Source organism: Rhinopithecus roxellana, chromosome 8 (assembly GCF_007565055.1).
Source record: "Rhinopithecus roxellana isolate Shanxi Qingling chromosome 8, ASM756505v1, whole genome shotgun sequence".
NCBI lineage: Eukaryota > Metazoa > Chordata > Mammalia > Primates > Cercopithecidae > Rhinopithecus > Rhinopithecus roxellana.
The window spans coordinates 101,926,155-101,940,832 of NC_044556.1; the positions used below are offsets into that span (position 1 = coordinate 101,926,155).

Below are 14,678 nucleotides of genomic sequence, written 5' to 3' on the forward strand. Positions count from 1 at the left end.
ATTTGGTTTATGAATGAAGTACCACTAAATGACTCCCAGAAAATTATACTATGTGTGTGTATATCTGTGTGTGTGTGTGTATATATATATATATTTCTACAAGTATCCCTTATAGAAATGTGTGTGTGTGTGTATATATATATATTTTTTTTTCTACAAGTATCCCTGTATTTCTAGTATACCTAGAAATACAGGAATACTTTAAAACTTTAGAATTATTGCTTCAGATATAAAGCATTCCCTGGTTTAGGGTACCTAATTATGCCTGTTCTCTCTGTTTCTCAACTAACCAAAATACTGCTAAAATTTTTGGAGGCAAGAGAGGAGAATTAAAGTCCCGGGGGAGTGATTTAGGCAGGACTGGACTGTAAGTCTAGGCAGACAGTATCTGGAGTCCGAGATGACCAGCGGTCAGCCAAAATAGCAGGACTGAGCTTTGTCCCTAAGAGAGTCTTTTTGGTCTCTGCTCAGTGTTATATTTTGTTCTGGGTGGTAGCCCTGAGCCCACAGGAATAGAACAAAAAGAGAGAGGAAGAAAAGAGGCTGACAAGTCAATGTTATTTATGAGGGCTGGTAAGCAAGATTGCTTAACTTAATGTCAGATGTTTTGGACATTGCTCTAAGTTGTGCATGAAAGAAATTGCAAGGCGTCAGAATTATTTGCCCAAGTGTATTATTTAAATATTTTTTTCTGACTCTCTGTATTTTTATACTAGGAATTGAGCTGGATGAAGATGGGTCTCTGGATGGAAACAGTGATTTAACAATTAGAGGGCGTCTGCTATCCCTGGTAGAAAAGGTGACATACCTGAAGAAGAAGCAAGCAGAAAAACCAGTTGAGAGTGACTCCAAAAAGTCCTGTAAGCAGTCTAAGAGGGCACTGGCAAAATGACCCAACGGCTAACACTTAACTCATCCTGTAAACGAATGTTATACTAGATGAGCCAGTGAGATAACTGAGTTTGCAGCTTCCAAGAATCAGACTTAAGTAGATGCCTGTAGCTCCCAGAAATAGACAGCAGCATCAGTCTATGTGTCTAGCAACAGACTGAGAGGTAGCAGCATGATAAGGATGGATAGTCTCCATAGAGAACTAGAAATTTAGGTATTTTATCAGAGATTATGAAGAGAAAGTTAAAAGGAAGTATGGTAATTTAGCCTTCATATCTAAATATGAGGTTGATTTTCAGATATTATTGCATCAAATTAAACATTTTTCTTAAAATTTAAACAGATATTGTCTTTATATCTTGGTTCTGAAATATTTCCTAAACTGTTATACACTTCTGGTTGATCCATATCCTATTTAAGAATAATGGCTGCTACTCCTTACAACCAAACAAGCACCCTTAGGCTCTGAGTTCCTCGGGCACAGCACTCTGAGTAGGTCTGAGGGATCTAGCCAGCCTACTTTTTACTTCTCTTCTAAGACTGCATTGATTTTAAGATGCAGCAATGGTTTCTTAATAGCTTTCCCTGAAATAAAAAAAAAATAAACTTATGAAAACTTTTACAGCACTTTTTTTTCTTACTAACTTACAACAGAAAACCTTTATTCATACAGTTACTTCTAAATTTATTTTTCAATGTCACAGTCACAAATTTGAGTCAAGTTTTCTTTAAAATCAGAGTTTCATACAGTCTCGCTCCATCACCCAGGCTGGAGTGCAGTGGCGCCTTCTCGGCTTACTGCAACCTCTGCCTGCCTGTCTCAGTCTCCTAAGTAGCTGGGATTATAGGCGTGCACCAAGACACCTAATTTTTATATTTTTAGTAGAGACTGAGTTTTACCATGTTGGCCAGGCTGGTGTTGAACTCCTGGTCTCAAGCAGTCCACCCACCTCGGCTTCCCAAAGTGCTGGGATTACAGGCGTGAGCCACTGTGCATGGCCAGAGTTCAACGTTTCTTATGAATCACTTTCTATTATTATCAAGTTTATAATCTTGAGTGACTAAAATGACAGTGTGGTTTTGAGATATAGGGGATTATATTGGCATTTTATTTGCATTTTGTATTTGGTTAAAAATGGTAGTTTTTGTTTTTGCTTAAATAATTTCTAGATGAAAGTAAAACAGCCTATTTTGAAAACCAGTCAGCATATTAATGCTAGGATTAAGTGCCTCATCGTGCACGAATTGGTTACCCCACTTAATTTTGGTAATTTTGCTGTTTATTTGAAAAGATTTGGACATTTCTATTGCTTTTAAATTTACTATGTTTCATGTTACATTGCAAAGTAATTTTCTATGTAGTAACTTTTCAGTTTAATATAAATTCACAATCAAATCCTTTTGAAGACATTTTAAATGACAAATATGGATACAACTTTAGGTGAAAACATAATTATATGTAGTCACTAGTGCAGAGGACTCAACTGAGGAGACAATTGGATAAACAGATGCTTTCTGAATGTCTGAACTTTATAGGGATAAATGATGTCAGGCCTTCTGGGAAGAAAATAATAGAACAAAACAAATAAAAGTAGTAGGACACCTTATATTAATTACCATACCTTCAATTACATATGAATTGCCAATAGTAATTTTGAAAAAGTGATGTAACTATAGCTTATTTAATTGTAAGAATGATTTTTAAAGAAAGATTTGTATATTGTTTTATCCTCACATGATTGTAACTGATCTGTATTGAAATATGTATCATCCAATGAAGGTTATTTTCTTCAAAGAATATCTAGAGCCTTTTCAAGTCTGGTACAAATAGAAATGCCAATTTGGGGGTACAGGATATGGACTTAAAATGTCCAACTGATTTGTCTTCTCTTATTTTTCTTTTAAAAAATATCCATAACGACTTTGCAGCCACTCTGCAGCAGCTGATCTCTGAGACCATGGTCCGATGGGCTCAGGAGTCTGTCATTGAAGACCCCGAGCTGGTGAGGGCCATGTTTGTGTTGCTCCATCGGCAGTATGATGGCATTGGGGGTCTTGTTCGGGCGCTGCCAAAGACCTACACGATAAATGGTGTGTCCGTGGAGGACACCATCAACCTGCTGGCATCCCTTGGTCAGATTCGGTCCCTGCTGAGTGTGAGAATGGGCAAAGAAGAAGAGAAGCTTATGATTCGTGGATTAGGGTAAATTATTTAACGACTACAACCCTTTGTCTTATAAATGTTTTCTTTCTAATTTTTATCCCTATAGTAATACAGTAGCTACATTGATAAAAATGTATTGTCTGGATTATATGATCATTATACTAAATTGTTTTTCTAGAGAGAGAAACAAAAGCTAAGTTAGAAAATTGCTCAGTGATGAAACAAGACTAATTTCACAGTGTGGCACACAGCCAATATCTTTCAGTGTTTTTTTTTTTTTTTTAAGTCTCATAGTAATCTACAATGATATATAAAAACATAGGACAATAAAAACACATTGATCCGTAGGTCTATGTGGCATTTAACACATTGAAAAAAGAAATAAAAAATCACATTGAAATCCAAAGTGGGTACTGGGAAATATGAGCAGGAAATGATAAGGAAGCTTGTCTTTATCTACTGGGCCTTGGAAAAAGAAGGGGTAGGAGGAACAACTTTTCTGAGAATTCAGCATCGTGAGCTTGCATTTCATGTGGATTTGGGCATTAAAGTTAATGTCCTGTATTCAAGAGTGAGGATAAAACAAAGACATTTCAGAATATTTACTTACAGACCCTTATTGGAAGACTTTCTAAAATTTTTATGCTACATGTTAATATATACATTAGGGAGAAGAAAACAGAATTTAGAGAAAAAGAATGGGATGCAATAAGTTGTATTGAGTATACTACTGATTTATACATGTATAAATCTAAGCAATCATTAATAATAAGCTTGTGTAGTTTGGGGATTTGAAAGTAAGATGGAAAAATTACCTATTGAGTCGTGTTCACTACTCAGGTAATGGTACAGCTGAAGCCCAGGCTTTTTTTTTCTGTATTGCACTAAAAACCCAGACTCCTCCATGACACAATATATGCATTTAAGAAATCTGCATTTGCACCTCCTAAATATCTAAAATATTTTTTTAAAATAATGAAAAATAAGATGGAATCAAAATCATAACAAAGATAAAAATTATGTAAACTCTATGATATTCATTAGGAACAATACCTAAACATAAAAATGTAGAACTCTGGAAGACAGGATGTTAAACAGTGATGAGAAGACAAACACTTAGCAGAAAAAAAAGCTAATGTAGTTACATAGATATCAGGCTAAAAAGGAGATAATAAAGGTAACTGCTACATGAATAAAATAGACCAAAAGAAACAATAAAATTGATCAAAGAAACTTAGAGTTAATTCTTTGAAAAAAATGAATAAAATAGAATACAAGGTTTTTTTTTTTTTTTTTTTTTTTTTTGACAGAACTCAGATATAATCCTGAGGGAAGAAAACAAGTGTATAATGATACAGATTGTTTCATATCATTTCTATACATTTAACTCAGAAAACAATATTGCATATTGCTCATGGACGTATTAAGTATTGGAAGACTTTCTAAAATTTTTATGCTACATGTTAATATATACATTAGGGAGAAGAAAACAGAATTTAGAGAAAAAGAATGGGATGCAATAAGTTGTATTGAGTATAAATCTAAGCAATCATTAATAATAAGCTTGTGTAGTTTGGGGATTTGCAACTTTTCAACTTGCATAAATTATTTCTAAAAGATTTATGAGAAACTTGGTTAACTATTTAAATGTTGCTCTGAGCTTTACCCCATACGTCCATTGTCATTTTAAAATTATAAAAATGTACTGAAAGGTTCTATTAAAAATTCATGGTAATTGTTGCACACTGAAAATAAATGTACTAATGGGACAGAAAGGGAAAGCAAAAAAGCCAATTGAGAAAGGCAAATATTATAGTCTTTATAAGTCTATGAGCATAGCTAGGTCTTATTTGAGTACTAATATTTAAATCTAACCCGAGGAAGCCTCTCATAAGAAGTTATCTTAATTAACCAAATGAAAAAGAAAACCTTCCAGGAAATGGAGATCACATTCTTTCTTAACACACAACAGTAATATGTGCCATTAAAAAGTAAATCATTCAGTAGTGATAAAACTCAAAAAGCTTCTTTTCATGGTATTCAAAATATTTAACACAAGAGAGATTCTTAGTAAATGACAGCCTGACTGCTATTTAATTTACCTAAAACTAAAAGCAAATGAGATTTTAAAATCAAGTTACTTCATTCAAAGATTTGAATGAATGAGACAATAAAAAGGAAAAAGCTGCCTTTGTTTACCTTAGTTTGTTCTGGCATGAAATAAGTCAGACCCATATTAGACTCGGGCACCAAGTAGCTTTTCTGACCTATGCCATCTAAAAGCCCTCTTCATTAAAAATAATATATATGATCGGGCACGGTGGCTCACGCCTGTAATCCCAGCACTTCGGGAGGCCAAGATGGGCGGATCACAAGGTCAGGAGATCGAGACCATCCTGGCTAACACGATGAAACCTCGTCTCTGCTAAAAATACAAAAAACTTAGCCAGACATAGTGGTGGGTGCCTGTAGTCCCAGCTACTTGGGAGGCTGAGGCAGGAGAATGGCGTGAACCCGGGAGGCGGAGCTTGCAGTGAGCCGAGATGGCGCCACTGCACTTCAGACTGGGTGACTGAGCGAGACTCCATCTCGAAAAAAAAAAATAAATATATATATATATACACACACACACACATATATACACACACATACATATATATACACATATATACACACAAAAATCATACTATCCCACTTTCTTGATATAGCCAGAGTAACTAAAGTTTTGCATATGACTAAATGAATAAGTGAGAAATTCAACTAAAGGGAACTAATTTGAAGAGAAGTTTCAGTTTTCTTGTAGGCTGTATGTTATATTCTTGCTGTAGATCTGACAAGAAAATGTTTTATAGAAAAGACTCTTGGCATTGATTTGATCTATGTTAAAACAGAAATCAACAGAGCTCTTTATTTGCAGTGAAAGATACTTTCTCCTGAACATTATGACCCTTAGGAATACCTTGACACACATATTACAAGAATATGTAATGCAGTAATGATAATATGAGACATTTTAGGTATCACCTAATACTGTTTCTTGAAACTGGATGTCCATTTTAATGAGTTAGATTACTTGTACCTGGACTTCATGTATACTCAGTTTCTCTTGGAGAATTTAAATCCTTTTAAGTATTTGTCAGAATGATAATATGAACTTAAAAAGAAATAACACTATTGTAATTATATATACAAATACTGAATGTAGTACTAACAATAGCATATATATGAAAAGCAGAGATACTTATATATGAAGAATTTTTATGTAAACATGGTATAACACTATTCATATTTTTATATAAAAGAAGGTTGGACACATGCATGGTTGGATATCCATAAAATTAGGAATGATGTGTCCAAAATATATTTCATTTTAACTGTTTACATATTTACTATGTTTATTATGATTAAAAAGAATAGACACTTGTCAACCAGTTTTGGTAAATTATCAGTATTTTTTAGGATAACTCAATTACATTCATTAACTTTTGTGGCTTATTAAATACTGTGATTGCTTTTACTTTTCAACTTGCATAAATTATTTCTAAAAGATTTATGAGAAACTTGGTTAACTATTTAAATGTTGCTCTGAGCTTTACCCCATACGTCCGTTGTCATTTCTAGGGATATTATGAATAACAAGGTGTTTTACCAGCACCCTAATCTCATGAGGGCACTGGGGATGCATGAGACTGTGATGGAGGTCATGGTGAACGTCCTTGGAGGTGGAGAGTCCAAGGTAAAGTCTTTGATTCCTGAGATGCTATTTAGTGCTATTTAGTATCATCTCCTGGAGTGTATAGATAGCAGATTCTTTTTTTTTTTTTTTTTTTTTTTGAGACAGAGCCCAGGCTGGAGTGCAGTGGCCCGATCTAGGCTCGCTGCAGCTCACTGCAAGCTCTACCTCCCAGGTTCATGCCATTCTCCTGCCTCAGCCTCCAGAGTAGCTGGGATTACAGGTGCCCACCACCATGCCCAGCTAATTTTTTGTATTTTTAGTGGAGACAGGGTTTCACTGTGTTAGCCAGGATGGTCTCGATCTCCTGACCTCATGATCTGCCCGCCTTGGCCTCCCATGGTGCTGGGATTACAGGCGTGAGCCACCACACCTGGCCCAGATTGCAGATTCTTAACGAGAATTTCTTAAATCCTCTTAGGGTGACTGTTTTTAAAGAACACTTTTTGAAAAAAAAAAAAACACACACACCTTAGAGAGTTGAACGTACTATTAGTTTTTTTTTTTTTTAACTTGATTTTGATAAAAAATTTCCTGTCTTATGCTATGTAATTTTTGGCCTTCTAAGTTATTCTTCTTTAGGGGATATTTAGAAACTGAAGTGTCTCATTTAGGGGATATTTAGAAACTTAGAAACATAAAAATTACTCTATGTATTAATTTATTTTAAAATTTTGAATTGTAAGTCAGTTCCCATCATGTTACCAGTCCATGGCACAAGCATGTTCTTCAGACTCAGCCATCCTCTATGATACCGACATTGGTTGGTTTCACTTAATTTCCAATCCAGATTGAGATTTGATGATAATACTCTTGGATGTATTTGTTGTAAAATTCTAAAGTGAACTTTTTTTTTCTTTTTTCTTTTTTCTTTTTTTTTTTTTTGAGATGGAGTCTTGCTCTGTCGCCTAGGCTGGAGTGCAGTGGTGCGATCTCGGCTCACTGCAACCTCCACCCGTGGAAGCACAGCTGATAGTGGTAGTGAGGCATCACAAAGGAATCTGCCTTTCACCTTTGAGAATAGGGTAATAAATCAATTTCTGATCTAACCCATTGATGTTAATGAAGTTTCTGAATTAGTGCCAGGCTTGATTTTCATTGACTCAGGGATGAGGCGAGTCATAGTCTGCTGCACATTTGAAGATCTTCAGTATCTGAAGTTTGGCCCACACATGGACACACGGGGATTGACGATGTGATTGAGACCTCAACATCTGAACTCAATTTTATAAGTTTCATTTGCTTTCAGCAGCTAATGACATGATTTTTCTGTAGGAAATCACCTTTCCCAAGATGGTGGCCAACTGTTGCCGTTTTCTCTGTTACTTCTGTCGTATAAGTAGGCAGAATCAAAAAGCTATGTTTGATCATCTCAGTTATTTACTGGAAAACAGCAGTGTTGGTCTTGGTAAGTAAATGACTTTTATTTCATCTTTAAGGTCAAAAAATAATATACATATTACATTTAAAAAGCAAAAACGTTTGGTTAAAAATTGGGCAATGGACCTGAATAGACATTTCACCAAAGAGGTCATACAGTTTGCCAATAGGTATATGAAAAAATGCTCACTATCACTCATCATCAGCAAAGTGCAAATTGAAACCACAGTGAGCTGTCACCTCACACCTGTTAGCATGTCTGTTATTGAAAAGACAGAACATAATAAGTGTTGGCGAGGGTGTGGAGAAAACGGAACCCTTATACCTGTTGGTGGGAATGTAAATTACTACAGCCATTTTAGAAAACATTAAGGAGATTCCTCAAAAAGTTAAAAATAGAACTACCATATGATCAAACAGTTTTACTTCTGGGTATATATATCCAAAAGCTGTGAACAATCAGTATGTCAAAGAGATATGTGTACTTCCATGGTCATTGCAGCATTATTCACAATAGCTGAGATATGGAATCAACCTATGTGTTTATCAGTGGATGAATGGATAGGAAAAATGTGGTATTTATTCACAATGGAATGCCATTTGGCCTTAAAAACAAGAGGGAAATCCTGTCATTTTCCACAACATGGATGAATCTGGAGGATATTACATTACATGAAATAAGCTATGTGTAGAAATACAAATACTGCATGATCTTACTTTCATGTAGGCACTAAAATCAAAGTCGAACTTGTAGAAACGTTGAGGTTTCCAGGTTTGGGGAAGAGTGGTTGGGGAGATGTTCAAGGATACAAAATTTCAGTTAGATAGAAGGAATAAGTTCGAAAACTATTATACAGTATGGTGACTGTAGTTAATGTATAATATTCTTGAAAATTGCTGCCAGAGTAGATTTTGAGTGTTTTCACCGCAAAAAACAAGAGTATGTGAGGTAATACATATGTTAACTAGCTCAACTGAGTCATTCCATAAAGTGTACATATATTTCAAAACATGTCCACAATATATACAATTTTTATTTGTCAATTAAAAATACTTAAAAATTAAACTTTAAATCATTATAGATTAATACACTGTGGATGGTGTTTAGAAATTAAATTTTAAGAGGTAGGATATTTTTATATGGAGTTTATAGATACAGCACAATCCAGGTTATACTTCATCTTCATTTGAATTAACAGCCTCCCCAGCTATGAGAGGTTCAACACCACTGGATGTGGCTGCAGCTTCGGTGATGGATAATAATGAACTAGCATTAGCTCTGCGTGAGCCGGATCTAGAAAAGGTCAGCAGTGTTCCTGCCCTGTGTGTTTGTCTGAATTATGCTTTTCCATAGTTCTTTCTCAATATTTTAAATATAACTAAGGTTGGTGCAGAAGTCATTGTGGTTTTGCAGTGTGACAGTATGGCCAAAACCACAATTAATTTTGCACCAATACAATATGTTCTAGTGATATTAGAATTAAAGTATGTTATAATTTACATTGCACACTATATAATGTTATATATTACATTGTATATAATTCTACTATACATTATATTGTAGTTAGAAGTCATGAAGAACAATACATTTGAAAAAATGAGTTTTCTCTGATCACAAACGTTTTTCTATGGAACGAGAAGCAACGTTCTGTATCTGTATTCTTATGTGTTTTTGTCTTTTCATGATATCTGCTTCCACTTTTGACTTAATCATACACTTCAGTTTTTAAAAAGGCTATTTTGACATCTCATATGTACATTTTATATCACATATACTTTATTCCAGCACAAAGCATCAGCGATATAGTAAAGCCATGCACTCTAAGGATATTAAGCCACATGTGTGTATACTAGCATTTAGAGAAACTTTCCCTGTATTGTAGTTACAATAGCATTCCGAGTAGTCACCTGATTTTTTTTCCTTGCTCCCCTGGAATCTGTTCTTTCCTTCTCAGCCAAAGTGACCCTCTTAAAAAGATCATGCCGATCCTCCATCCAGTACTCCCCAAAGGCTTTCTATCTCACTCCCAGTAAAAACCAAAGATGATGCAATAGCTCCTACATCATCTGATCCTGCATACCAGCCTGATTTCATCTCCTACAGCTCTCCTGCACTCTCTCTTCTTTGCTTCAGGCACACTTGTCCCCTTGCTGTAGCTGGAACACACCAGCTGAGCACAGCCTCAGGGTCTTTGCCACCTGCTAGTCCAACCATCTGCAACATCCTTACCCAAGATACCATCATGGCTCTTTGTAGGCATTCTTTCAGTCAATGCTCTAAAGTCAACCTCTTGATCAGCTCTTCCATATCCATGCTATGTAAAATTGAAACCTTTTCTCCACTTCCTTAAACTCTTCCTGTTTCCTTTACTGCTTTATTTTCAACCATTGGAGATGTAAATATTTGTGTATTATATACACAAATATATACTTTTATTTATATTTATATACCAATGTATACTTTTATTTATATTTATATAAACTTATTTTTAAAATTATTAATATATTTAATCAAATTCTATGTAGTTATACATTTTTAAAAATTCATCCCCTACTATAATATCAAGCCAGGTGGGTGAGAGTGGTTTTTTCTCTGCTGTTAACTGCTTTGTCCCCACTTTAGAGAACAGCGTCAGCACTGGGTAGACACTTAGTGCATGGCTGTTGAAGACATGAAAGAGTGAAACTCTTCCCCAAATCCTCCTGACATACCAGTCCAGGATCACGAAGTCTTGCATCTCTGAGGCACCTCAGGACATGTTTCCCCCATATCGTACTTAAAATCTTTTAATCTACATACTCATTAAAATGGCTAATGCTAATGAGGTTGATGATACCAAATGCTGAGAAGGACAAGGAGCAGCTAGAACTCTCTTCTACTTCTGTCATGATGAGTAATGGTACAGCCAGTGTGGAAAGCAGTTTGGCAGTTCCTTAACAAATTAAACATAAACCTACCATAAACTATATGCCTAGGCTTTCCACTGCTAAGAATTTACCCAGTAGAAAGGAAAATATATGTCCACACAAAGACCTGGGCGTGAATGTTTATAACAGTTTTATTCATCATAGCCAAAAACTGCAAACAACTTGAATACCGATCATCAATGTATTAGCTGATAAATAACACTGTGATATACCCATATAAGGTGAAATGTCATCCCACAATAAAAAAGAATGAAGAACTGGCATGTGCTACAATGTGAATGAATCCCAAAATCATATGCTGAGTGAAGGAAGCCAGGCACAGAAAGATACATGCTGCATTGTTACGTGTACACGTGTTCTGGAAAATGCAAGATAAATTGTAATGAGAGAAAACAGATTGTCTGGGACTAGGTGTGTGGGGAGAAAGGGACTGCAGAGGGCCCAGGGAGCTCTGAGGAGTGACGGCAGTGTTCTGCATCTTGATTATGGTGTGTTTTCACAGATGACAACATCTTTCAAAGCTCGTTGAATTTCTACTTCAAATAGATGATTTTATTCTACATTGGTTCTCCTGCTTCGCTATAGTTGATATAAAACATTTTTAGCTCTATTACTTATTTATTTTTGAAACTGATTTAACATGAGCTGGATATAACTCAATTTGCTTGACAAGTTGCTCCTCAAACAGTCTTGCTTCCATTGATAATGACTTCTCTAGGGATTTCTTTTAAAATTGAATTTCTTATGAAATATTGTAGAGGACCAACATTCCTATAAAACAAAAATATTTTAAGAGGAAAGGCCAGGCAAAAATATTTTATGTGCTCATTGCATCAATACTGAAAAATGGGTTGTCTTATCAAAAATGTCCTGGACACTGAAACCTCGGCTACAAAAGTAAAAGTAACTTGCTCAAAATGAGGTGTTTGGTAAATGCTGCACATCTGATTTGAACCAAGGATATTTGACTGTAATCTTAGGTTTTGCTCTCTTTATGTATTTTCTCACACCTGCTTCCCCATTAAATTGATGTATCATTTTGGAAACAATTTATCTCTTTAAAATACCTTTGCATCTCAGATAGAACTTTTCATATCGTGGGTGCAGTTTTTACATTGCACCAGAGGTCGTTAGACATGTTTGCAATTTATGACTTTGATAGGTAAGGGTCTCAAAGTAAATACTATAAAATTCAGAAATATTTTTCTTTCATAGTTTTACACATAATCCTGCAGCTCTTACCCCACCCAGACAGACTTGGTTGCCCTGTCTGAGACAGTAATTGCGGGCGGATATATACAGCAGGCACTGCACGTAATTGCGGGTGGATGTATACAGCAGGCACTGTGGGTAATTGTGGGCGGATGAAAACAGCAGGCACCGTGGGGTGAGGCTGCTGCTTTATTGTCTCCAATGTGTTTAAGGAGATGGTGCAAGTAAAACAGCAACTGGAGCCAATCCGTGAGTCGTGAGCCCCGGGCAGATGCATTTGTGGCGTTCATTAAAATGAATGTCTGCTTAGAGAAAGCTTAAAAAAACCAAAGCTTATGGTAGGATCGTAAATATGTTTATTATGATGCCACTTTATGACGATATTTAAATATTTCTGAAGTTTAAGGTTTTACTAAAGGGAGTTCAAGTAGATTATCATGATAGCAAAAAGAACTTGCAAAAATGCATTTGTTTAAAAGCATCCTTTGAGGATGTCATTTATTGTATCCAATGTAAGCATCTAATGGCTTTTCCTCCAAGGGATAACTCTTGGTTAATCATGTTGTCTGCAGGTAGTTCGTTACTTGGCTGGTTGTGGACTGCAAAGTTGCCAAATGCTGGTGTCTAAGGGTTATCCAGACATTGGGTGGAATCCAGTTGAAGGAGAGAGATATCTTGACTTTCTCAGATTTGCTGTCTTCTGCAATGGTAGGACTCGTTTTCTTGAGGTCTTTTGGGTTATTATTAAAACTGCATAGAGACATGTATATATAATAAGGATTCATCTCAGCACTTTCACGAAGTATTAGTAAAGAAATCACATATTTTGGGGGTGGAGCAAGATGGCCGAATAGGAACAGCTCCAGTCTCCAACTCCCAGCGCGAGCGACACAGAAGACCGGTGATTTCTGCATTTTCAATGAGGTCATCTCACTAGGGAGTCATCTCACTAGGGAGTGCCGGACAATCGGTGCTGGTCAGCTGCTGCAGCCCGACCAGCGAGAGCTGAAGCAGGGCGAGGCATCGCCTCACCTGGAAGCCAAGGGGGAAGGGAATCCGTTTTCCTAGCCAGGGGAACTGAGACACACAACACCTGGAAAATCGGGTAACTCCCACCCCAATACTGCGCTTTAAGCAGACAGGCACACCAGGAGAATATATCCCACACCTGGCCGGGAGGGTCCCACGCCCACAGAGCCTCCCTCACTGCTAACACAGCAGTCTGCGGCGATCTATCCGCAAGGCAGCAGCGAGGCTGGGGGAGGGGCGCCCGCCATTGCTGAGGCTTAATTAGGTAAACAAAGCCGCTGGGAAGCTCGAACTGGGTGGAGCTCACAGCAGCTCAAGGAAGCCTGCCTGTCTCTGTAGTCTCCACCTCTGGGGACAGCGCCCAGCTGAAGACCAACAGGGGAAGCAGCGGGGGCCGGTGCAGACGCGAACGACTCTGTCTGACAGCTTTGGGGAGAGCCGTGGATCTCCCAACGCGGAGGTTGAGATCTGAGAACAGACAGACTGCCTGCTCAGGTGGGTCCCTGACCCCTGAGTAGCCTAGCTGGGAGACATCCCCCACTAGGGGCAGTCTGACACCCCACACCTCACAGGGTGGAGTACACCCCTGAGAGGAAACTTCCAAAGGAAGAATCAGACAGGTACACTCGCTGTTCAGCAATATTCTATCTTCGGCAACCTCTGCTGCTGATACCCAGGCAAACAGGGTCTGGAGTGGACCTCAAGCAATCTCCAACAGACCAACAGACAGTCCTTCTGACTGTCAGAAGGAAAACTATCAAACAGGAAGGACACCTATACCAAAACCCCATCAGTACGTCACCATCATCAAAGACCAGAGACAGATAAAACCACAAAGATGGGGAAGAAGCAGGGCAGAAAAGCTGGAAATTCAAAAAATAAGAGCGCATCTCCCCCTGCAAAGGAGCACAGCCCATCGCCAGCAACGGATCAAAGCTGGTCAGAGAATGACTTTGACGAGATGAGAGAAGAAGGCTTCAGTCCATCAAACTTCTCAGAGCTAAAGGAGGAATTACGTACCCAGCGCAAAGAAACTAAAAATCTTGAAAAAAGAGTGGAAGAATTGACAGCTAGACTAATTAATGCAGAGAAGATCATAAACGAAATGACAGAGATGAAAACCATGACACGAGAAATACGTGACAAATGCACAAGCTTCAGTAACCGACTCGATCAACTGGAAGAAAGAGTATCAGCGATTGAGGATCAAATGAATGAAATGAAGCGAGAAGAGAAACCAAAAGAAAAAAGAAGAAAAAGAAATGAACAAAGCCTGCAAGAAGTATGGGATTATGTAAAAAGACCAAATCTACGTCTGATTGGGGTGCCTGAAAGTGAGGG

The 14,678-nt window shown here is 37.2% G+C and overlaps 1 protein-coding gene across 4 annotated transcripts in view; it reads left to right on the forward strand.

The window, feature by feature from the left end:
* Positions 1-14,678, forward strand: part of RYR2 (ryanodine receptor 2) — a 793,619-nt gene that overhangs the window by 577,365 nt on the left and 201,576 nt on the right. For all 4 annotated transcript variants that reach the window (XM_030936088.1, XM_030936090.1, XM_030936089.1 and 1 more), the window contains exons 40-45: positions 717-860; positions 2,821-3,094; positions 6,677-6,791; positions 8,064-8,196; positions 9,368-9,471; positions 12,881-13,016. In XM_030936088.1, coding sequence (XP_030791948.1) covers positions 717-860; positions 2,821-3,094; positions 6,677-6,791; positions 8,064-8,196; positions 9,368-9,471; positions 12,881-13,016 — 906 coding nt within the window. The remainder of the gene's footprint in view (positions 1-716; positions 861-2,820; positions 3,095-6,676; positions 6,792-8,063; positions 8,197-9,367; positions 9,472-12,880; positions 13,017-14,678) is intronic.